The sequence below is a fragment of the Anomaloglossus baeobatrachus genome, chromosome 5, assembly GCF_048569485.1.
Source record: "Anomaloglossus baeobatrachus isolate aAnoBae1 chromosome 5, aAnoBae1.hap1, whole genome shotgun sequence".
Classification (NCBI taxonomy): domain Eukaryota; kingdom Metazoa; phylum Chordata; class Amphibia; order Anura; family Aromobatidae; genus Anomaloglossus; species Anomaloglossus baeobatrachus.
Window position 1 is genome coordinate 294,691,585 of NC_134357.1, and position 24,049 is coordinate 294,715,633.

At 50.3% G+C, this 24,049-nt stretch overlaps 1 protein-coding gene across 10 annotated transcripts in view; it reads left to right on the forward strand.

The window, feature by feature from the left end:
• The window catches only part of EXOC7 (exocyst complex component 7), a 114,889-nt gene that overhangs the window by 77,460 nt on the left and 13,380 nt on the right, over positions 1-24,049 (forward strand). For 6 of the 10 annotated variants that reach the window (XM_075349592.1, XM_075349588.1, XM_075349589.1 and 3 more), the window contains one exon: positions 2,549-2,615. In XM_075349592.1, coding sequence (XP_075205707.1) covers positions 2,549-2,615 — 67 coding nt within the window. Of the gene's footprint in view, positions 1-2,548; positions 2,616-4,542; positions 4,582-24,049 lie in introns of all 10 variants that reach the window. The other 4 variants (XM_075349595.1, XM_075349586.1, XM_075349596.1 and 1 more) reach the window with 1 other exon arrangement.

The window sequence follows — 24,049 nt, forward strand, 5'->3', positions numbered from 1 at the left end:
ACTGAGGCGCCTCATGCATTTCCTAGGAAAGATGGTAGCAGCAATGGAGGCAGTCCCGTTCGCGCAGTTTCATCTGCGCCCTCTCCAATGGGACATTCTGCGCCAATGGGATGGGAAATCGACGTCCCTCGACAGGACTGTCTCCCTCTCTCAGACTGCCAAGGACTCTCTACGTTGGTGGCTTCTCCCCAACTCATTGTCACAGGGAAAGTCGTTCCTTCCCCCGTCCTGGGCAGTGGTCACGACAGATGCGAGCCTATCAGGGTGGGGAGCGGTGTTTCTCCACCACAGGGCTCAGGGGACGTGGACTCAGGAAGAGTCCACCTTGCAGATCAATGTTCTGGAAATCAGAGCAATCTATCTTGCCCTGCGAGCCTTCCAACAATGGCTGGAAGGCAAGCAGATTCGGATTCAGTCGGACAATTCCACGGCGGTGGCGTACATCAACCACCAAGGGGGAACACGCAGTCGCCAAGCTTTTCAAGAAGTCCAGCGGATTTTGACGTGGGTGGAAAGCAGAGCGTCCACCATATCTGCAGTTCACATCCCAGGCGTGGAAAACTGGGAAGCGGACTTTCTCAGTCGCCAGGGCATGGACGCAGGAGAATGGTCCCTTCACCCGGACGTGTTTCAACAGATCTGTTACCGCTGGGGGTCGCCGGACGTCGATCTGATGGCGTCACGGCACAACAACAAGGTCCCAGTTTTCATGGCACGGTCTCACGATCACCGAGCGCTGGCGGCAGACGCCTTGGTTCAGGATTGGTCGCAGTTCCGACTCCCCTATGTGTTCCCACCTCTAGCATTGTTACCCAGAGTTCTCCGGAAAATCAAGTCCGACTGCCAGCGAGCCATACTCGTCGCTCCAAATTGGCCAAGAAGGTCGTGGTACCCGGATCTGTGGCATCTCACGGTAGGCCAACCGTGGGCACTACCAGACCGTCCAGATCTGCTGTCTCAAGGGCCGTTTTTCCATCTGAATTCTGCGGCCCTGAACCTGACTGTGTGGCCATTGAGTCCTGGATCCTAGCGGCCTCAGGTTTGTCTCAGGGAGTTGTTGCCACAATGAGACAGGCTAGAAAACCATCCTCAGCTAAGATCTATCACAGGACGTGGAAGATATTCTTAGCGTGGTGCTTGGCTCAAGGGTTTTCTCCCTGGCCATTTGCATTGCCAATTTTTCTTTCCTTCCTGCAGTCTGGGTTGGAAAAAGGTTTGTCCCTTAGCTCGCTTAAGGGTCAAGTCTCCGCGTTATCCGTATTCTTTCAGAAGCGCTTGGCACAGCTTTCTAAAGTACGCACGTTTCTCCAAGGAGTTTGTCATATCGTTCCTCCTTACAGACGGCCATTGGAACCCTGGGATCTGAACAAGGTTCTCCTTGCTCTTCAAAAGCCGCCTTTCGAGCCCTTGAAAGAGGTTCCCCTTTCTCGGCTTTCACAAAAGGTAGTTTTTCTTGTAGCGGTCACATCTCTTCGAAGAGTGTCCGAGCTGGCGGCGTTATCTTGCAAATCTCCCTTCCTGGTGTTTCACCAAGACAAGGTAGTACTGCGTCCAATTCCAGAGTTTTCTCCCAAGGTGGTTTCTTCCTTTCATCTCAATCAGGATATCACTTTGCCATCTTTGTGTCCGCATCCAGTTCACCAATTTGAAAAGGGTTTACATCTGTTGGACCTGGTGAGAGCACTCAGGATTTACATTTCTCGCACGGCGCCTCTACGCCGTTCGGATGCGCTCTTTGTCCTAGTCGCTGGTCAGCATAAGGGATCGCAAGCTTCCAAATCCACCCTGGCGCGGTGGATCAAGGAACCAATTTTTCACGCATACCGTTCTGCTGGGCTTCAGATTCCATCTGGACTGAAGGCCCATTCTACCAGAGCCGTTGGTGCGTCCTGGGCGTTGAGGCATCAGGCTACGGCTCAGCAAGTGTGCCAGGCGGCTACCTGGTCGAGTCTGCACACATTTACCAAACACTATCAAGTGCATACCTACGCTTCGGCAGACGCCAGCCTAGGTAGACGGGTCCTTCAGGCGGCGGTGGCCCACCTGTAGGAAGAGGCTGTATGACAGCCCGTTCATGTGGTATCTTTTTACCCACCCAGGGACTGCTTTTGGACGTCCCACTGTCTGGGTCTCCCAATTAGGAGCGAAAAAGAAGAAGGGAATTTTGTTTACTTACCGTAAATTCCTTTTCTTCTAGCTCCAATTGGGAGACCCAGCACCCGCCCTATCTGTTTTTAGGGTTTCGTTTTTTCGGGTGCACATGTTGTTCACGTTGTTTCTTAAGTTCTCCGATCTAGTTATCGGATTGAATTTGGTTTTGAAACTGTTATTGGCTTTCCTCCTTCTTGCTTTGGTACTAAAACTGAGGAATCCGTACTCCTACGGGAGGGTGTATAGCCAGAAGGGGAGGGGCCTTACACTTTTAAGTGTAGTTCTTTGTGCGGCCTCCAGAGGCAGTAGCTATACACCCACTGTCTGGGTCTCCCAATTGGAGCTAGAAGAAAAGGAATTTACGGTAAGTAAACAAAATTCCCTTCTTTCCATCCAGGCCATTCTTTTCCTACAACAGCTTCTAGAGTTCCAGGAGACTGCAGGGGCCATGCTTGCATCACAAGGTAACAGAGTTCAGTGTCTCAGAGGCACAAGCTCCTTCATAGAAATCGAAAATGTGACATTGATTCACTCATGTTTTTTTTTCCAACCTCCTCACCTGGTGATAAAACATATTTGTCTTATTTTTCTCAGGTGACCCCCACTTTACCTCTTGTTTTCTTCATTTTTGTATACTTTGCATATAAAATGTGCACGTCAATGGCATACTCAATACTTTATGCCTTAGTGATGTCTCTTTCTCTTATTCTATGCCTAAATTCTTATTTTCATTATATGAAATGGTTAAAATTGCAAGGTGCTTTCAAAAACAAACAATTCACTTGTTAAAAATCCACTCCATTCGCAGCTTACAAGCTGTTTTCTGTAGAGTCTCCCTCCACTGCTCTGGAGCTGCCAGTTAGTGTCTGATCTGATCCTTCAGGGCATCTCTTTGGAGCATCAGGAAACACACATTTCACCACAGTACCGGTCTGGACGGTCAATCAAGAGTGCAAGGCATGCTGGAAGCCTAGAGGCGGAGGAGCGATGCTCTCCGGAACACCAAAGCCTAAACAATCCTAAGCTTGCCATACACTTTAGATCTGAAGATTAGCTGCCTGCCAATAACTATCTCATCCACCGTGCACATGCACACTCAGCTGAGCATGCATGTGTTCTGAGTGAGGGTAGTACAATAAGCTACTACCAGCCATCTTTCATTGTGGCATATCTTTTCTCCGAAAGGATTTGGTGTTTTGGTATTGAATACCTTCTTGATCTATTGTCTACGTCCCACTTAGGGACGTCTAGAAAGTCAGGAGGTCCCCATACAGATTTCATAGTTGTCAGGTGCAACCCACTTTACTCTGTTTATGGTCATCTTTAGTATGCCTACTTACTTTGTATGCAGGTGACGGGTACATTTTAAACTGACATATTGAATGCTCTATCTATCTATCTATATGTATTCCTCCTTCTTATCTATCTATCCATTCCTCTTATCTATCCCTCTTTATCTATCCATCTTATCTATCTATCCATCTTATCTATCTATCCATCTATCTATCTATGTATTCCTCCCTCCTATCTATCTATCTATCTCTCTATCCATCCATTTATCTATCTATCCATCTTATCTATCTATCCATCTTATCTATCTATCCATCTTATCTATCTATCCATCTTATCTATCTATCCATCTTATCTATCTATCCATCTTATCTATCTATGTATTCCTCCCTCCTATCTATCTATTTATCTATTATCTGTCTATCCCTCTTATCCATCCCTCTTTCTATCCCTCTTATCTATCTATCTATCTATCTATCTATCTATCCATCTATCTATCCATCTTATCTATCCATCTTATCTATGTATTCCTCCCTCCTATCTATCCATCCATCCATCTATCCATCTATCTATCCATCTATCTATCCATTTTATCTATCTATCCATCTATCTATCCATCTTATCTATCTATGTATTCCTCCCTCCTATCTATTTATCTATTATCTGTCTATCCCTCTTATCTATCCCTCTTATCCATCCCTCTTTCTATCCCTCTTATCTATCTATCCATCCCTCTCCCTATCCCTCTTGTCTGTCTATCGATCTATCTATCTCTGTGCCTTTCTGCTTCTCATAATCTGACCATTAATCTTTTTACCCTTTTTTTATTTCTTTAACATTATTCCTTTCTTATAACTTACATGCCTGCAGTTGCCTCCTTTTTGACATCTTTTTAGTTGCTCAAACGACCCTTTACACATCCATTACTTTCGCTTCTTCAGATTTGTAAATTCCTCATTCAGCAACATCTGTCATTTTTACTTAGTGATTTAATCTTCTCTTTTTAGTGCACTAAACTGATATTCTGTTCCCCCTGTTGTTCTTTGGCCCCTCTCCTTCTTGCTTCTTTTTCCTCTCTTCCTCCCCCTCCCTTGCCAATAGTTCTTGGGGACACTTACAATATTCCTATCGATCCCAGAGGTAAGCAGTGCAAGACTTCTAGGGTCGCCCATGTTCATACTTATCACTGCCCATAAGTTCGTATTTCTCACTGCATGACTATTCCATTCCAACCATTCTGAGAGAAGTCCATATACATGGTCATGGCATTTCTGTGTCAGGTTAGGGTCATGTGTTCTTGTGTATCCATGTTTTTCATTTCAGGAGCATATTATTATATTACTTTCAGAATAAACTTAAGGCCCCGTCACACTAAGCAACATCGCTAGCAACATCGCTGCTAACGAACAACTTTTGTGACGTTGCTAGCGATGTTGCTGTGTGTGACATCCAGCAACAACCTGGCCCCTGCTGTGAGGTCGTTGGTTGTTGCTGAATGTCCTGGGCCATTTTTTAGTTGTTGCTGTCCCGCTGTGAAGCACAGATCGCTGTGTGTGACAGCAAGACAGCAACAACTAAATGTGCAGGCAGCAGGAGCCGGCTTCTGCGGAGGCTGGTAACCAATGTAAACATCGGGTAACCAAGAAGCCCTGTCCTTGGTTACCCGATATTTACTTTTGATACCAGCCTCCGCCGCTCTCACTATCAGTGCCGGCTCCTGCTCTGTGCACATGTAGCTGCAGCACACATCGGGTTAATTAACCCGATGTGTGCTGTAACTAGGAGAGCAAGGAGCCAGCGCTAAGCATTGTGCGCTGCTCCCTGCTCTGTGCACATGTAGCTGCAGCACACATCGGGTTAATTAACCCGATGTGTGCTGTAACTAGGAGAGCAAGGAGCCAGCGCTCAGTGTGTGCTGCTCCCTGCTCTGTGCACATTTAGCTGCAGCACACATCAGGTAATTAACCCGATGTGTGCTGTAACTAGGAGAGCAGGGAGCCAGCGCTCGGTGTGCACTGCTCCCTGCTCTCTGCACGTGTAGCTGCGTGCGCTGGTAACCAAGGTAAATATCGGGTTGGTTACCCGATATTTACCTTAGTTACCAAGCGCAGCATCTTCCACGCGGCGCTGGGGGCTTGCCACTGGTTGCTGGTGAGCTCACCAGCAACTTGTGTAGCGACGCTCCAGCGATCCCTGCCAGGTCAGGTTGCTGGTGGGATCGCTGGAGCGTCGCAGTGTGACATCTCACCAGCAACCTCCTAGCAACTTACCAGCGATCCCTATCGTTGTTGGGATCGCTGGTAAGTTGCTTAGTGTGACTGGACCTTTAGTATTCAAAGACCTTGACGAGGCATCAATTTATTACTTTCATGTTTGTCCTGATGTTAGCCAGAGCATACAACCAAATGATAGAGACCCATAGTAAAACGTAATTTGTTAGACCTCTGTGGGGTCCATACTAGGTTATTGGAACAAACTTAGTAGATTTTTTTTTTTTAACAGGGTGCACATCTAGTTGATGTATCTGGTTTAGAATATACATGTCAGGTCATATAATTTAATTTAACATTTATATATTGACAAAAGTGCTACACGAGACAACTGGCAAAAATACATTCATATAGTTACCCCAAACAGCCCTAAATCCTCTGCTTTCTTTCACACAGTACATTTTATTACTGACTACCTGTTGCCACAATGGAAAACTCAATGGGTGTTTCAGACAGACCCTTATTCCAGCGCTGTGTCACTAACTGGGCTTATTGATCTTTTGATACTCTCTTGCTGATAAAACTGAATTCTTTATAACCCCTACCACTGATTGGCAGCACGGTGTAGAAGCTGAAAGCTGCTAATCAGTGGTGGGGACAGAGTTATGTAGAGCTCATGAATATGGAGGACTACAATGCAGCAGGTTTGCTAGTCCTCTAGGGATAAAATCACTGTTTCTCTGACGCCTCATTGGGGGACACAGGACCATGGACCTTGGGGGACACAGGACCATGGGTGTTATGCTGCCTATCCATAGGAGGACACTAAGTAGATGCAAAAGCATAGCTCCTCCTCTGCAGTATACACCCCCTGGCCGGGCCAGGCAAGCCCAGTTTTAGCTTAGTGTCTGTAGGAGGCACTTCCTTTCAAGGTTTGTTATTTTTTGAGGGCGACTGTTTCCTTTTGGGACCGATCTCCCACTACCATCAACGGGTGGGAACGTGAAACGTTGTCTACGCGTACCCCCTCCCGCGACGCTGGATCCTGGGCTGGACGACTGGTTCCATAGACACCGATTTTCCAAAGCCCAGGGTAGAGGCCTGTGCCCTATAGCCCAATTCCTCAGCCCCTCTCAGCAGGCTCTGAGATGAAGATGGCACTAATTCCTCAGCCCCTCTCCGCAGGCTCTGAGAAGAAGATGGCACTAATTCCTCAGCCCCTCTCTGTAGGCTCTGAGTTGAATATGACACCGACACAGCAAGCTGGCTCTGCTATTTTCACTGCCTGGAAAGCAGTGTTTTAAGGTGAGATCCCCCCTGACTGGTTTCCCAGACAAAGGGAGAAAAGACGCTACAGGAAAGGCTTCCAGGGCATTTACAGTATTTATTATGTGCAAGGAGCAAGGATCCTGCACACACAGTGTTAACTTTCTCTAGCTTGCTGGCTGGAGGAGGGGGAAGTTCTGCTGTTTGCAGAAAGTCTTGCAGATAATTTCCCGGTGGTAGGGGGAGGACCCAGGGCTCAGGGACTCACCCTGTGTATTATCTGCTCTGTTTATTTGCTCCAGCAAAAGCCGGCTGATAACCACTGCTGACAAGCTGTGTGCTGACTGTAGGGAGAGGGAGGAAAACTCAGAAGCTCCCTTCCCGCCGTTTTTTACTACCCACAGCAGAGGGGGGGCACACTGACTCATCTTCCCGCTCTTTTAGCGCTAAGCCCCCCCCCGCGGCCGCGATAAGCCCCGTCCCCCCAGGGAAGCGTGCGAAGATCTTCATAGAGCTTAATCCTTTCTGAGGACAGGGCCATAGGCTGATTCTGGTGAGGTACTTGCTATCAATTGTAGCTCTGCTGAGCATTGCTCCCCCTCCTGACATACTCCTATTAGGAAAATGCAGAAATCTAAGGGCACTAAGAGTACTAAAGCCCACATAGTCTATTACTCAGCCTGCACTGCCTGCCACGCTGAGCTACCACGTAAACACACCTCTTCTCTCTGTGAGTCCTGTGCCCCTATAGCCCCCCAAGACCCCCCTGCCACCACCGGCCTAGAGCCTAGGGCCCCCAGCCCACCGGAATGGGTACAGTTTCTGTCCCAATCCATGGAAAAACTGTCACAGAACCTGGTTCTGGCTATGCAATGTCGTCCTCCACACCCTTCTGGGTCCCTGGACGGAACGCAGCCTGAGGATACCCCTATGGAGGATCCTTCTGAGGTAATCCGGGCACATGCTTCACCGGTTGCAGGGATCAGGAAAAGGGCTCTCCCACGCGCTCCACGGCTTCTGAAGAGCTGGAGGAGGGAGAATGCTGTTTGTACCAGGAGGATTCCTTGGTTTCATCACCCCCAGATGATCAAACTGCAATAGACTCCCTTATAGCAGCAATCAACCAAACTCTGCATGTGGAGGATCCCCCATCCACTACCACTGACCATGCGGCCTCCTTTAAGAGGGCAAGGAAACCCCAAAAGGTTTTCGCTGATCACCCAGAGTTTCAGGATATCCTCACAAAGCAAAGGGAGAAGCCTGACAGGCGTTCGGTAACCGAAAACTCATGGAGTCCCGGTACCCTTTTGCCTCACCTGCCCCTAAGAGCTGGGCCGATCCGCCCTCGGTCGACCCCCCGGTTTCCCGCCTTACCACAAAGACGCTCCTGTCTTTACCCGATGGTTCTTCCATCAAGGACCCGACAGACAGACAGGTGGAGCACCTCGCCCGCTCTGCTTTTGAGGCTGCGGGTTCCTCCCTCTCGCCCTCCTTTGCCTCTGTGTGGGTCGCAAAGGCGATCTCGATCTGGGCAGAATCCCTTAACACTTCGCTTGAGGAATCCCAGTTCACTCAGACCTTCACAGAGGTAACAGCTCAAATTGCCGCTGCGGCGGAGTACCTCATCCAGGCCTCCATGGACGCTGCTACCTGTGCAGCGTTTGCCGCCTCAAATACCATAGCAATCCGTAGAGCTCTCTGGCTCCGATAATGGCAAGCGGACTCTGCCTCCAAGAAGTCTCTCACGGGCCTTCCTTTTTTTCCAGACCGATTGTTTGGCGAACATCTGGACAAAAGTTCCTCCGCTTCGCAATTCAGGACTCCCACTTTCAATTCGTAGCTCTACCCTTCGGCCTTGCCACCGCACCAAGGGTCTTCACCAAAGTCATGGCGGCCGCCATGAGCGTCCTTCACGCCAGGGGAGTAGTCGTTCTCCCTTACTTGGACGACCTCCTCATCAAGGCCCCCTCCTTCTGCGACTGCTCAACCAGCGTACAGATCACTGTGGACACCCTATCCCGCTTGGGGTGGCTAGTGAATCTGGACAAATCATCCCCGATCCCATCACGATCCATCACCTTCCTGGGCATGTCCCAGGACACCCGTCGGGGCTTGATCCTTCTCCCTCAGGACAAGGCGTTCACTCTTCAACGAGCGGTACGCTGCCTTCTACGTCCTCCGTCTCGCTCCATTCGATTCAGCATGAAAGTGCTCGGCAGGATGGTGGAGGCTATGGAAGCAGTACCCTTTGCTCAACTGCACCTCCGCCCACTGCAGCTAGCCCTTCTAGCGGCCTGGGACAAGAGCCCCTTCTCCCTGGACAGACATCTTCACCTGACGCCTTCAGTCAGGTACGCACTCCGCTGGTGGCTTCGGTCCTCATCCCTATCGAAGGGGAGATCTTTTCTCCCAGTGAACTGGCTGGTCCTGACCACGGACGCCAGCCTCCTAGGCTGGGGAGCAGTGTACCGGCACCACACTGCTCAAGGACGTTGGACGCCCCAGGAGTCTTTCCTTCCCATCAACATCCTGGAACTCCGCGCGATCATCCTCGCGCTCAGAGCGTTCAGCCCTCTGCTAGCGGGTCGTCAGATTCGAGTCCAATCGGACAATGCGACAGCTGTAGCCTATATCAATCGGCAGGGGGGCACCCACAGCAAAGCGTCTTATCTCGAGGCCCACAAGATCCTCAGCTGGGCCGAATCGACGGGATCAGTGATATCAGCGGTACGCATACCGGGGGTAGAGATCTGGGCAGCAGACTTTCTGAGTCGCCAAGGCCTGGCTGCCTGAGAATGGTCCCTCCACCCAGATGTGTTTCTACACATCTGCTCTCGCTGGGACACACTAGACGTGGACCTAATGGCCTCAAGGTTGAATACAAAGGTACCCGCGTTCATAGCCAGGTCACGCGACCCGCAGTCCATCAGCGCGGATGTTTTAGTCTGCTCCTGGCACCACTTCCGCTTGCCTTACATATTTCCACCTCTACCCCTGCTGCCGCGGGTAATCAGGAAGATCAAGGCAGAGGGAGTCCCGGTGATACTGATAGCACCGGACTGGCCCAGGCGCGCCTGGTACGCCGAATTAGTACAAATGCTCACAGACGCACCGTGGCGCCTTCCAGACATCCCAGACTTGCTAACCCAAGGGCCCATTTCCCATCAGAACTCCAGAGCCCTGAAGCTGACGGCATGGCCATTGAGACCTGGATATTAACAAGAGCGGGATTCTCCCCCGCGGTTATTGCCACCATGATCAGCGCCCGAAAGCCTGCCTCATCCCGCATTTACCACCGTACGTGTAAAATCTTCCTTTCAGAGAAACTAACGTCCAGCCTATGCCTCTGACCATCCCCAGAATTCTCGATTTTCTACAGTCTGGCTTGCAAGCGGGGTTGGCTCTCAGTTCCCTTAAAGGGCAGGTCTCAGCGCTCTCAATCTTCTACCAATGCCGCCTGGCTCAAAAACCGCAATTCAAGACCTTCTTCCAGGGCGTTTCCCATCTAGTTCCCCCTTACAAACGGCCGCTGGAACCATGGGACCTCAACCTCGTTCTGGACGGTCTCCAGAGGTCTCCCTTTGAACCTCTCAAGGAATCCTCCCTTGCTCTTCTGTCCTGGAAGGTAACATTCTTAGTGGCAATTACGTCCATCAGACAGGTTTCGGAGCTGGCAGCACTCTCTCGCCGCGAGCTTTTTCTGATCTTTCACCAGGACAAGGTGGTTCTGCGCCCTCTCCCGGATTTCCTTCCAAAGGTTCTTACCCCGTTTCATTTGAACGAGGACATTGTCCTGCCTTCCTTTTGTCCACACCCAGTTCATAGGGTGGAAAGGTCTCTGCATTCGTTAGACCTCGTCAGAGCTCTCAGATATTACATATCCAGGACAGCCCCCTTTAGGAAAACGGACTCCTTGTTCGTCATTCCTGAGGGGCCTAAGAAGGGACAGGCAGCTTCAAAGGCGACGCTGGCTCACTGGATTCGCTCTGCGATCCAGGAAGTCTACCGCTTGCAACTCAAGCCCATTCCTAGTGGGCTGCAGGCTCATTCCACGCGAGCAGCTGGCGCTTCGTGGGCCATTCGGCATCAGGCTTCAGTGGAACAGGTGTGTAAGACTGCGACCTGGTCTAGCCTACACACGTTTTCAAAGCATTACAGACTCCATACCCAGGCTTCAGCTGAGGCAAATCTGGGTAGGAAAATTCTGCAAACGGCAGTAGAGCACCTCTCTCAGTAGGCGCTCCAGGTTGTCCGGGACTGGTTCCTAGTCCTTGGGTTGTGTTGTCTTCTTTTATGTTTCCCACCCATGGACTGCTTTAGGACGTCCCTTGGTCCTGTGTTCCACAATGAGGCGTCAGAGAAAAACGGATTTTTGTGTACTCACCGTAAAATCGTTTTCTCTTAGCCATCATTGGGGGACACAGCACCCACCCTGTTGCCCTGTTGGGCCTTGGTTCCCTCAGTACCGTATTTGGTTATGACTCTTCTTTTCTCATGTTCCTCTGTTGAGGTAAGTTTTTACTGGTTTTTTCTCCTACTGCTTGTGTACTAAAACTGAGCTTGCCTGGCCCGGCCAGGGGGTGTATACTGCAGAGGAGGAGCTATGCTTTTGCATCTACTTAGTGCCCTCCTATGGATAGGCAGCATAACACCCATGGTCCTGTGTCCCCCAAGATCCATGGTCCTGTGTCCCCCAATGATGGCTAAGAGAAAACGATTTTACGGTGAGTACACAAAAATCCGTTTTTTAGCTCGACGAGAACTAAATTGCAGCAAGCAGCCCAGTAAGTGACTCATTGCTGGAATCTGTGACTCATTGTTGGAATCTACAGGGGTTGGACAAAATAATGGAAACACCTGGAAACATCAACAAAAGTTAGTTTAATATGGTGTAGGTCCACCTTTTGCGGCGATTACAGCCTCATTTCTCCGAGGTATGGATTCATACAAGGTGTGAAGTTTTTCCAAAGGAATTTTAGCCTATTCTGCAGTTAAAACACCCTCCAGTTCTTTGAGCGACGATGGTGGCAGAAACCGACCATAAATGCTCAATAATGTTGAGGTCTGGGGATTGTGGGGGCCAGATAAGATGTTCAACTTCATTAGAATGTTCCTTGTGCCATGCTTTAACGATTCTATCTGTATGAATTGGTGCATTATCATCCTGAAAGATGGCGTTCCCCTCCGGGAACAGAGCTTGAACCATGGGATGCCTTGGTCCCCAAACTGCCTAAATAATCTCGGCTGTTAATTCTTCCATGAAGGGATAGCATTGGCCCGGCGGATCTCCACGAAATAACACCCCAGATCATCACAGAACCTCCACCATGTTTTACGGTTGGGAGAAGGCAGTCTGGATGGAATGCTTCTTTCGGCTGTCTCCAAACGTACACTAGGTCGGAAATAGGGTAAATGATGATTTGTCTGCGAATATCACATGTTTCCACTGCTCAAAGGACCAATTCTAGAGGTTTCTACACCAGTCTAAATGCTTGGACGCATTTGTCATTGAGAGCAGCGGTTTTCTAATTGCAGCTCTTCCGTGGAATCCAGATTTGTGCAGCTCCCGACGAACAGTTTTCGTAGAAACTGGGTTCTGTAGGTGTTCATTGAGCTCAGCAGTGATTTTCGGAGCCGTGGTCTTGCGATACTCTGTCACAATTCGCTTTAGAGTCCGACGGTCTCTCTCAGTCAACTTCGACTTTCGGCCGGAGATGTGCTTTGCTGCGGACGTTTTTCCTTCTCTTTCAAACGCTGTCATTACTTTGGAGACAGTACCTCTTGACACGCCAAGCATTCGGGCACTTTCTGTTACACTAGCGCCTGCCATACGAGCACCAACAATTTGGCCTCTTTGAAAATCCGAGAGGTCTGCCATTAGTATCAGGTTCTCATCAATGTTCTTACAATTCTGCAAAACAAACAGTTAATTTACATACACAAATAATCAACTACAAAACATTAACATATGTCACAGTTTGCATGTTTATAACATGTTCGAAGATTATGATGCCAAAACGTTAGGTGTTTCCATTATTTGGTCCAACCCCTATATGTTATGGTGACAAAAATCTAATACAATTCCCTATAAATGTAACTGTTACCTCCAGTAGAAAAACTAAGCGCAGCACTCAGTATATAAGCAGCATAGAGCCCAAGAAACCTAAAAAATGTATTTTGAGAAGCTTTGGAGTACCGTGTTCAGCCCCTAGTTACAACCTGTTCTTAAGAATAGCGGGGGAACCAGGATGGCGGCGAGAGATCTTTCTTTGTGGTTTGCCAGCACACTTTGTATCATGTATTTTGCCCTTCCGATGAGGAAGAGCTGCTCACTTGGAAGCGCATATTGCCAGTAGTGAAAAACAAAACACAGCTGCTCTTTGGCACACCTCTAAATATTAGAGCAGATCCATGTATTCTAATTTCTGGAGCATGGAGCTGCATACGATGCTATAAAGATTAGAAACGGCACAAGAATGTAAGAAAACACTGGTGAAGAGGCACACGTTGCTCCTAGGAAAGATATGCATGCACTGGATACAATGTTCATGTCAGGGGCAGGAGCACACACGATGCAGGGTGGCCCGCCTGCACATCAAGTATTCGTACTCCGCACAGAGTACAGCATTTCACAGAATTTCCAAGTGTTCACTCGCCGGCTTCAGACGCGTCTGAAACTGACAAGGAGAACCCGGAAAAGAAGCCTGCCGCAATGGTAAGTATAAACGCACACAGGATAGAATGAGCGACGGGATGTCGCTCATATGACTCCATGGTATCACGCCCACAGGGGCGTGGTACCACGGAAAGTATGCAATCGCCCATAGGGCAAGGCGCCGCCCATGGGGCCAGCGGCTCTTTTATTACTTTCATATTTCCTATGTAAATTAAAGGTTTTCTTCGGCGCTCCATTGGGAGACCCAGACGATTGGGTGTATAGCACTGCCTCCGGAGGCCACACAAAGCATTACACTAAAAAGTGTAAGGCCCCTCCCCTTCTGGCTATACACCCCCAGTGGGATCACTGGCTCACCAGTTTTCTGCTTTGTGCGAAGGAGGTCAGACATCCACGCATAGCTCCACTGTTTAGTCAGCAGTAGCTGCTGACTCTATCGGATGGAAGAAAAGAGGGCCCATATAGGGCCCCCAGCATGCTCCCTTCTCACCCCACTTGCGGTTTGTAAGGTTGAGGTACCCATTGCGGGTACGGAGGCTGGAGCCCACATGCTGCTTTCCTTCCCCATCCCCCTGAGGGGCTCTGTGGAAGTGGGATCTTACCGGCCCCCAAACCCTGAGGCCGAGCTCCATCCACAGACCCAGAGACCCTGCTGGAGGAGCTGAGTACAGTCAGGGACAAGGCCCTGCAACGTTCAGGTACTCTGTGTCCCCGCACAGACAGGCCACGCACACTCCAGGCTTGCTGGGTGTGCTAGTGCGCCGGGGGCACTAGCGCTGCGCGCTCGGGTTAGAGTCACTGCAGCTTAGCTGAGTGATTTTATGTCTTGGGAACTACCGCGCCGGCCGCTCCGGGAGCGGCGGCGCCGCTGGGACTTGTAGTGCGCCGGGGACTCGCGCTGCCCGCGCTTTTACGGCGGCAGCGCTCATAAATCAAGTCCCCGGCTTTTGCGGCCTAGCTCTGCTTCGTTCCCGCCCCCACCCTGTCAATCAGGGAAAGGGAGAGACGCTGTTCTATAGCCAGCGCCGAGGGCTGGAGTCTTATTTACATACTCCAGCCCTCTCACTGGGCACAGTGGGGACGCAAGTTTCCCGCTCTTGGTCTCAACACGCCCAGGGCCCGCCCCTCTCCACAGGACGCCGGCAGCCATTCCTGCATGCAGTCTGGCTGGAGAACGGACACAGGCTCTGGGGGACTCAGACAAGGGACTCTGGCGACCACACACCCGCGTTTATGCGGGCGGTAAGCTGCACATAAGTGCTGGCCCCACTAGTGCCACAGTGTTATTTGGTGCATTTTTTCCCTGTACCATATATATTTATATTGCACTGTACAGTCGCTTCTTGGCTTATACCCTACATTGCTCTGAGGAGACAACAACATGTCATCCGCAAAACGCAAGGGTGCCAAGGCACAGGCGGTATGCACTGCTTGTGCCGCATGTGGGGCTAATCTACCGGCAGGTTCCAATGACCCCCATTGTGTGCAATGTTCAATCCCTGTGCCACTTCGGCAGCCAGAGTCTATGGTAGTAGTGGCCCAGGCAGAGACGCCTGTGAACCCTGCCCCGGTGACGGGGACAGAATTTGCAGTTTTTGCTGATAAGATGTCTGTGACTATGACAAAAATCCTGGAAACCTTGCAGTCCAGGCCAGTTTCTCAGACCATGGACACTGCTGTGTCTATGCTCCCCGGTCCCCCTCAGTTGGAACTAATCCGTACTTCAAGGGGGTCCCAGGCATCACAGGCTGAAGACTCTGACTCGGATGACAGTCCCAGGCAGCCTAAGCGGGCTCGCTGGGAAAGACCCTCGCCGTCATCACACTGGTCAGGGTCTCAGCGAGACGAGGCTCTGTATGAGGAGACAGAGGTGGGTGATCAGGAATCTAATCCTGACACCGCTCTCAATCTAGATACCCCTGATGGTGACGCTATGGTAAATGACCTTATAGCGGCCATCAATAGACTGTTGGATATTTCTCCCCCAGCCCCTTCAGCAGAGGAGGCAGCTGCACAGCAGGAGAAGTTCCATTTCCGGTATCCTAAGCGTAAATTGAGTACTTTTCTGGACCACTCTGACTTCAGAGAATCAGTCCAGAAACATCATGCTTATCCAGATAAGCGTTTCTCCAAACGTCTTAAGGATACACGTTATCCCTTTCCCCCTGACGTGGTCAAACGCTGGACCCAGTGTCCAAAGGTGGACCCCCCAATCTCCAGGCTTGCGGCTAGATCCATAGTTGCAGTGGAAGATGGGGCTTCACTTAAAGATGCCAATGACAGACAGATGGACCTTTGGTTAAAGTCTGTCTATGAAGCTATCGGCGCGTCGTTTGCTCCAGCATTCGCGGCCGTGTGGGCACTCCAAGCTATTTCAGCTGGCCTGGCACAGGTGGACTCTATCATACGTCCAGCAGTGCCGCGAGTAGCGTCCCTAACCTCGCAAATGTCTGCGTTTGCGACTTACGCTATCAACGCTGTCCTGGACTCTACGAGCCGTACCTCAATGGCGTCTGCCAACTCTGTGGTTTTGCGCAGAGCCTTGTGGTTAAAGGAATGGAAAGCAGATTCTGCTTCCAAGAAATGTTTAACCAGCTTGCCACTATCTGGAGACAGACTGTTTGGTGAGCAATTGGCTGAGATCATTAAACAGTCCAAGGGTAAGGACTCCTCCTTACCCCAGCCCAGATCGAGCAAACCTCAACAGAGGAAGTGGCAGTCGAGGTTTCGGTCCTTTCGAGGCTCCAGCAAGACCCAATTCTCCTCGTCCAAAGGGACTCAGAAGGAGCAAAGGAGCTCAGATTCCTGGCGGGCTCATTCACGCCCCAAGAAAACAACCGGAGGAACCGCTTCCAAGGCGGCTGCCTCATGACTTTCGGCCTCATCCCTCCGCATCCTCGGTCGGTGGCAGGCTCTCCCGCTTTTGCGACATTTGGCTGCCACAGGTCAAAGACCGGTGGGTAGCAGACATTTTGTCTCACGGGTACAGGATAGAATTCAGTTCTCATCCTCCGCCTCGGTTCTTCAGAACCTCCCCACATCCCGACCGAGCAAATGCCCTTCTGCAGGCGGTGTGCTCACTAAGAGCAGAAGGAGTGGTGATCCCTGTTCCTCTGCAGGAACAAGGACAAGGTTTTTACTCCAATCTCTTCGTGGTTCCAAAAAAGGACGGCTCGTTCCGTCCTGTTCTGGACCTAAAGCTGCTCAACAAGCATGTGAACGCCAGGCGGTTCCGGATGGAATCCCTCCGCTCCGTCATTGCCTCAATGTCTCAAGGAGATTTCCTTGCATCAATAGACATCAAAGATGCTTATCTCCACGTGCCGATTGCTACAGAGCACCAACGTTTTTTACGTTTCGTGATAGGAGACGACCATCTCCAGTTCGTAGCTCTGCCATTTGGTCTGGCGACAGCCCCACGGGTTTTCACCAAGGTCATGGCGGCAGTGGTAGCAGTCTTGCATTCTCAGGGACATTCGGTGATTCCTTACTTAGACGATCTACTTGTCAAAGCACCCTCTCAAGAGGCATGCCAACACAGCCTGAATGTTGCGCTGGAGACTCTCCAGACTTTCGGGTGGATCATCAACTTTTCAAAGTCAAACCTGGCACCGACTCAATCACTAACGTATCTTGGCATGGAGTTTCATACTCTCTCAGCGATAGTGAAGCTTCCGCTGGACAAGCAGCGGTCACTACAGACAGGGGTGCAGTCTCTCCTTCAGGGTCAGTCGCACCCCTTAAGGCGCCTCATGCACTTCCTAGGGAAGATGGTGGCAGCAATGGAGGCAGTCCCGTTCGCGCAGTTTCATCTGCGCCCACTTCAATGGGACATTCTCCGCCAATGGGACGGGAAGACAACTTCCCTAGACAGGACAGTCTCCCTTTCTCAGATGACCAAGGACTCTCTGCAATGGTGGCTTCTTCCCACCTCATTATCACAGGGAAGATCATTCCTGCCCCCATCCTGGGCAGTGGTCACGACAGACGCGAGTCTGTCAGGGTGGGGAGCAGTTTTTCTCCACCACAGGGCTCAAGGGACGTGGACTCAGCAGGAGTCCACCCTTCAGATCAATGTTCTGGAAATCAGGGCAGTGTATCTTGCCCTATTAGCCTTCCAGCAGTGGCTGGAAGGAAAGCAGATCCGAATTCAGTCGGACAACTCCACAGCGGTGGCATACATCAACCACCAAGGAGGGACACGCAGTCGGCAAGCCTTCCAGGAAGTCAGGCGGATTCTGATGTGGGTGGAGGGAAGAGCATCCACCATATCCGCAGTTCACATCCCGGGCGTAGAAAACTGGGAAGCAGACTTCCTCAGTCGCCAGGGCATGGACGCAGGGGAATGGTCCCTTCACCCGGACGTGTTTCAGGAAATCTGCCGCCGCTGGGGGGTGCCGGACGTCGACCTAATGGCGTCTCGGCACAACAACAAGGTCCCGACCTTCATAGCGCGGTCTCGCGATCAAAGAGCTCTAGCGGCAGACGCCTTAGTGCAAGATTGGTCGCAGTTCCGGCTCCCTTATGTGTTTCCACCTCTGGCACTCTTGCCCAGAGTGTTACGCAAGATCAGATCCGATTGCGGCCGCGTCATACTCGTCGCCCCAGACTGGCCGAGGAGGTCGTGGTACCCGGATCTGTGGCATCTCACGGTCGGCCAACCGTGGGCACTACCAGACCGACCAGACTTACTGTCCCAAGGGCCGTTTTTCCATCGGAATTCTGCGGCCCTGAACCTGACTGTGTGGCCATTGAGTCCTGGATCCTAGCGTCTTCAGGATTATCCCAAGGGGTCGTTGCCACCATGAGACAGGCTAGGAAGCCCACGTCTGCTAAGATCTACCACAGAACGTGGAAGATATTCTTATCCTGGTGCTCTGCACAAGGAGTATCCCCCTGGCCATTCGCGTTACCTGTCTTTCTTTCCTTCCTGCAATCTGGGTTGGAAAAGGGCTTGTCGCTCGGCTCCCTTAAAGGGCAAGTCTCGGCACTATCCGTGTTTTTTCAGAAGCGTCTAGCGCGACTTTCTAAGGTGCGCACGTTCCTGCAGGGGGTGTGTCATATCGTACCTCCGTACAGGAGGCCGTTAGATCCGTGGGATCTAAACAAGGTCCTTGTTGCTCTCCAGAAGCCGCCTTTCGAGCCCCTGAGGGATGTGTCACTTTCTCGACTCTCACAGAAAGTGGCATTTCTGGTAGCGGTCACGTCTCTTCGGAGAGTGTCTGAACTAGCAGCGCTGTCATCCAAAGCTCCTTTCCTGGTGTTCCACCAGGACAAGGTAGTGCTGCGCCCCATTCAGGAGTTTCTCCCTAAGGTGGTATCCTCTTTTCACCTTAATCAGGATATCTCCTTGCCTTCCTTTTATCCGCATGCAGTTCATCGGTATGAAAAGGATCTACATTTGTTGGATCTGGTGAGAGCACTCAGAATCTACATTTCCCGCACGGCGCCCCTGCGCCGCTCGGATGCACTCTTTGTCCTTGTCGCTGGTAAGCGCAAAGGGTCGCAGGCTTCAAAAGCCACCCTGGCTCGATGGATCAAAGAACCAATTCTTGAAGCCTACCGTTCTGCTGGGCTTCCGGTTCCATCAGGGCTGAAGGCCCATTCTGCCAGAGCCGTGGGTGCGTCCTGGGCATCACGACACCAGGCTACGGCTCAACAGGTGTGCCAGGCAGCTACCTGGTCGAGTCTGCACACTTTCACCAAACATTATCAGGTGCATACCTATGCTTCGGCGGACGCCAGCCTAGGTAGAAGAGTCCTGCAGGCGGCAGTTGCCTCCCCGTAGGGGAGGGCTGTCTTTGCAGCTCTAACATGAGGTATTTCTTTACCCACCCAGGGACAGCTTTTGGACGTCCCAATCGTCTGGGTCTCCCAATGGAGCGCCGAAGAAGAAGGGAATTTTGTTACTTACCGTAAATTCCTTTTTCTTCTAGCTCCTATTGGGAGACCCAGCACCCGCCCTGTTGTCCTTCGGGATTTTTGGTTGTTTTTCGGGTACACATGTTGTTCATGTTGAACAGTTTTCAGTTCTCCGACGTTACTTCGGAGTGAATTTGTTTAAACCAGTTATTGGCTTTCCTCCTTCTTGCTTTTGCACTAAAACTGGTAAGCCAGTGATCCCACTGGGGGTGTATAGCCAGAAGGGGAGGGGCCTTACACTTTTTAGTGTAATGCTTTGTGTGGCCTCCGGAGGCAGTGCTATACACCCAATCGTCTGGGTCTCCCAATAGGAGCTAGAAGAAAAGGAATTTACGGTAAGTAACAAAATTCCCTTCTTTTTATTACTTTCATATTACACAATTTTACAGCACAGGGATGGGTAGGGAGCTGCTATTAGGGCAAATATGCATCTGCTAATATGTCAGATCGCATATTCTAGGTGACAGATTCCCTTTAAGATATTTATAAAATTGCTGGGGTTATGGTTTTATGCAATAAGAAAAATAAAAGACAGCTCTTTTTTAAATTGTTACCATGATCTCGAAGGAAGCAGTAAAGTATTTCTGCATTGAGCTCTCACTTGTGGTGGTTGCAGGAAAATGCAGGCATTCTGAGCTGGGTCACATAGCAGTGGCGTAGTCTGCCACCAACAATAACCAGTCCATATGTACCTGTGTATTTCAGAAAAAGCCCTTGATATTGTCGGGTTCTTGATCAGTTTGTGCTAGACTAGGGATGTCAATCTCAAATACACAGAGGGACAGAAATAATAACTTGGAGAAAGTAGTGGGACAAACTAGTAGCAGGCTCCACATAGTCCTCCATACAGAATAATGTGCCTCTTATTGTCCTCCATAAAGATTAAGAGGCCCCAAATAGTCCTCAATACAGAATAATGAGCCCCACATAGTCCTTAATACATAATTGGCCCCACATAGCCTTCCATACAGAATAATGGTCCCCATATAGTCCTCCATACAGAATAATATGTCCCACATAGCCATCCATACAGAATAATGGTCCCCATATAGTCCTCCATACAGAATAATATGTCCCACATAGCCCTCCATATAGAATAATGGGCCCCATAGAGTCCTCCATACAGAATAATATGTCCCACGTAGCCCTCCATACAGAATAATGGGTGTTACATAACCCTCCATACAGAATAATGGGCCCCACATAGTCCTCCATACAGAATAATGGGCTCCACATAGTCTTCCTTACAGAATAATGGGCGCCTTGCATGGGAAAGGGAAACAAAAAAAAAAATATTGTGTTGCCCTCCCAATCATAAGACCATTTGAGTTTGGTATTTAGACCCTTTCCTCCTAATGATATTAGTGGGGAAACAGATGTAGAATAGAAGCCACAGGCTGAAAATGACTCTATGGAAGGAACAGGGCATATCGCCAGCTTTGGCGTATTCATGGACACCTACAATTCATTCTCCCAACCTGTTATAGAAGGAATCTGCATTTTACTCTAATAAATCTATTTCTACATCATCTTATAGAAAGATTTTTTCCTATTTTGTCACCTAGATCATCTTATAGAAGGCTTTTTTCTATTTTATGACCTAGATCATCTTATAGAAGGCTTTTTCCTATTTTATGACCTAGATCATCTTATAGAAGGCTTTTTTCTATTTTATGACCTAGATCATATAGAAGGCTTTTTTCTATTTTATGACCTAGATCATCTTATAGAAGGCTTTTTTCTATTTTATGACCTAGATCATATAGAAGGCTTTTTTCTATTTTATGACCTAGATCATCTTATAGAAGGCTTTTTCCTATTTTGTCACCTAGATCATCTTATAGAAGGCTTTTTTCTATTTTATGACCTAGATCATATAGAAGGCTTTTTTCTATTTTATGACCTAGATCAGGGGTCTCAAACACGCGGCCCCTGAGGCTGTTTGTTGCGGCCCGCAGACCCCGTGGCAATCGCACCTCTATGCTGAGGGTCGGCGCCGGCAGGAACTTTACTGCATTTGAATCCATCTGCGGTGCCGCGCAAGGAGCTGTCAGTTCTATCCCAGTTGCTGCTGCTGTCTGCCAATCAGATGCAAGGAGGTGACGTCATACAGCGACGTCACTTCCTTGCATCTGATTGGCAGGCAGCAGCCATTGGTCCAGACACAGCTCCTCTGCGCTGCACCGCAAATGGATTCAAATGCAGTGAAGTTCCTGCCGGCGCCGACCCTCAGCACAGAGCCGCGGTCGTCACGGGCCGCAACAAGCAGGTAAGGTACGTGCTCAAGATCAGGACCCGCTGCGTGCTGGACAGAGCACGTCCTGATCGGCGGGGCCGCAAGTCTACTCCTTAGGAGACCGCAGCTGCCCGTGCCTGCGATCAGGGGTTCGGGCTGCTGCGGTCTCCTCGCTGTGCTCTGCCTAGGAAGGACGCTTCCGACTCCGCAGCATAAATTCACATGCTGCGGCCTCTGGAAGCCACACCGCAGTTCCGTTTTCACTGCGGGCCGTACACGCACAGTGGGCATGGGGTTTTTAGAAATCCCATGCCCACTGTGCTTTTACCATACATAGCAGGGTTTTGGACGCAGCTGAAGCATGCTGCATCCAAAACTCTGCAAGTACTGATCGTGGGCACACAGGGAACGGAGGAAAGGTGAGGAGAATTTTTTTTTTGTTTGCGTATTACTAAAGGATGGGCAGAATATTACAGGGATGGCCACAATACTACAAGGATGGGCAGAATATTACAGGGATGGCCACAATACTACAAGGGTGGGCAGAATATTACAGGGATGGCCACAATACTACAAGGGTGGGCAGAATATTACAGGGATGGCCACAATACTACAAGGGTGGGCAGAATATTACAGGGATGGCCACAATACTACAAGGGTGGGCAGAATATTACAGGGATGGCCACAATACTACAAGGGTGGGCAGAATATTACAGGGATGGCCACAATATTACAAGGGTGGGCAGAATACTACAAGGGTGGGCAGAATACTACAAGGATGGCCACAATACTACAGGGATGGGCAGAATACTACAGGGATGGGCAGAATACTACAGGGATGGCCACAATACTACAGGGATGGCCACAATACTACAGGGATGGGTTGAATACTACGGGGATGGCCACAATACTACGGGAATTGGCAGAATACTACAGAGCACAATACTACAAGGATGAGCACAATACTACAAGGATGGGCACAATATTACTGGGCACAATACTACAAGGATGGGCACAATACTACAAGGATTGGAACAATATTACTGGGAACAATACTACAGGGCACAAGGATGGGCACTATACTACTGGGCACATACTACAAGGATGGGCAGATACTACTGGGCACAATACCACAAGGAGGAGCACCTTACTACAGGGCACATGGATGGGGACATTACTGCAGCATGGGCACATTACTACAAGATTTTGGCTAAGATTACTATATGATGCTGCTAATTGTAAAACAATTACAAGAAGGTGATAAAATGTAAAAAAAAAAAAAAATCCTAAAGCATGACATTTTTTTTTTATTTACATTAAAAATGCTTTCTTTGTCGCTCCATTGGGAGACCCAGACAATTGGGTGTATAGCTAGTGCCTCCGGAGGCCACACAAAGTATTACACTTAAAAGTGTAAACCCCTCCCCTCTGCTATACACCCTCCCGTGCATCACGGGCTCCTCAGTTTTTATGCTTTGTGCGAAGGAGGCACACATACACGCATAGCTCCACATCTTAGTCAGCAGCAGCTGCTGACTATGTCGGATGGAAGAAAAGAGGGCCCATATTAGGGCCCCCAGCATGCTCCCTTCTCACCCCACTCTAGTCGGCGGTGTTGTTAAGGTTGAGGTACCCATTGCGGGTACAGAGGCTGGAGCCCACATGCTGTTTTCCTTCCCCATCCCTTTAGGGCTCTGGGTGAAGTGGGATCCTAATCGGTCTCCAGGCACAGGGGACCGTGCTCCCTCCGCAGCCCCTGGGGAATCTGCTGGACAGGAGCCGGGTATCGTCAGGGACAAGGCCCTGCTACTGTGAGGTACTCTGTGTCCCCGTGGGGACCGCGCAGAGCGCTGGTGCCATATACACTGCAGCACTGCTGGGTGTGTTAGTGCGCCGGGGGACCACCGCGCCGGCCGCGCTGTGAGGTACTCTGTGTCCCCGTGGGGACCGCGCATGGAGCGCTTGTGCCATACACACTGCAGCACTGCTGGGTGTGTTAGTGCGCCGGGGACTACCGCGCCGGCCGCGCTTATTTGCGGGCCGCGCTTATAAATTTAGTCCCCGGCTTTTGCGGCCTAGTATCGCATATTCCCGCCCACAGGCCTGCCAGTCAGGGGAAGGGCGGGACGCTGCACAGGACGTCAGCGCTGAGGGCTGGAGCATACTCTGTATCCTCCTCCCCCCTCACTCAGCACAGTGGGGCACTAGATTCCCGCACTTTCCAGGGCACGCCCACGACCCCCTCCTCCCCACAGAACGCCGGCAGCCATTACTGTCAGCACTTCTGACGCTGGAGAG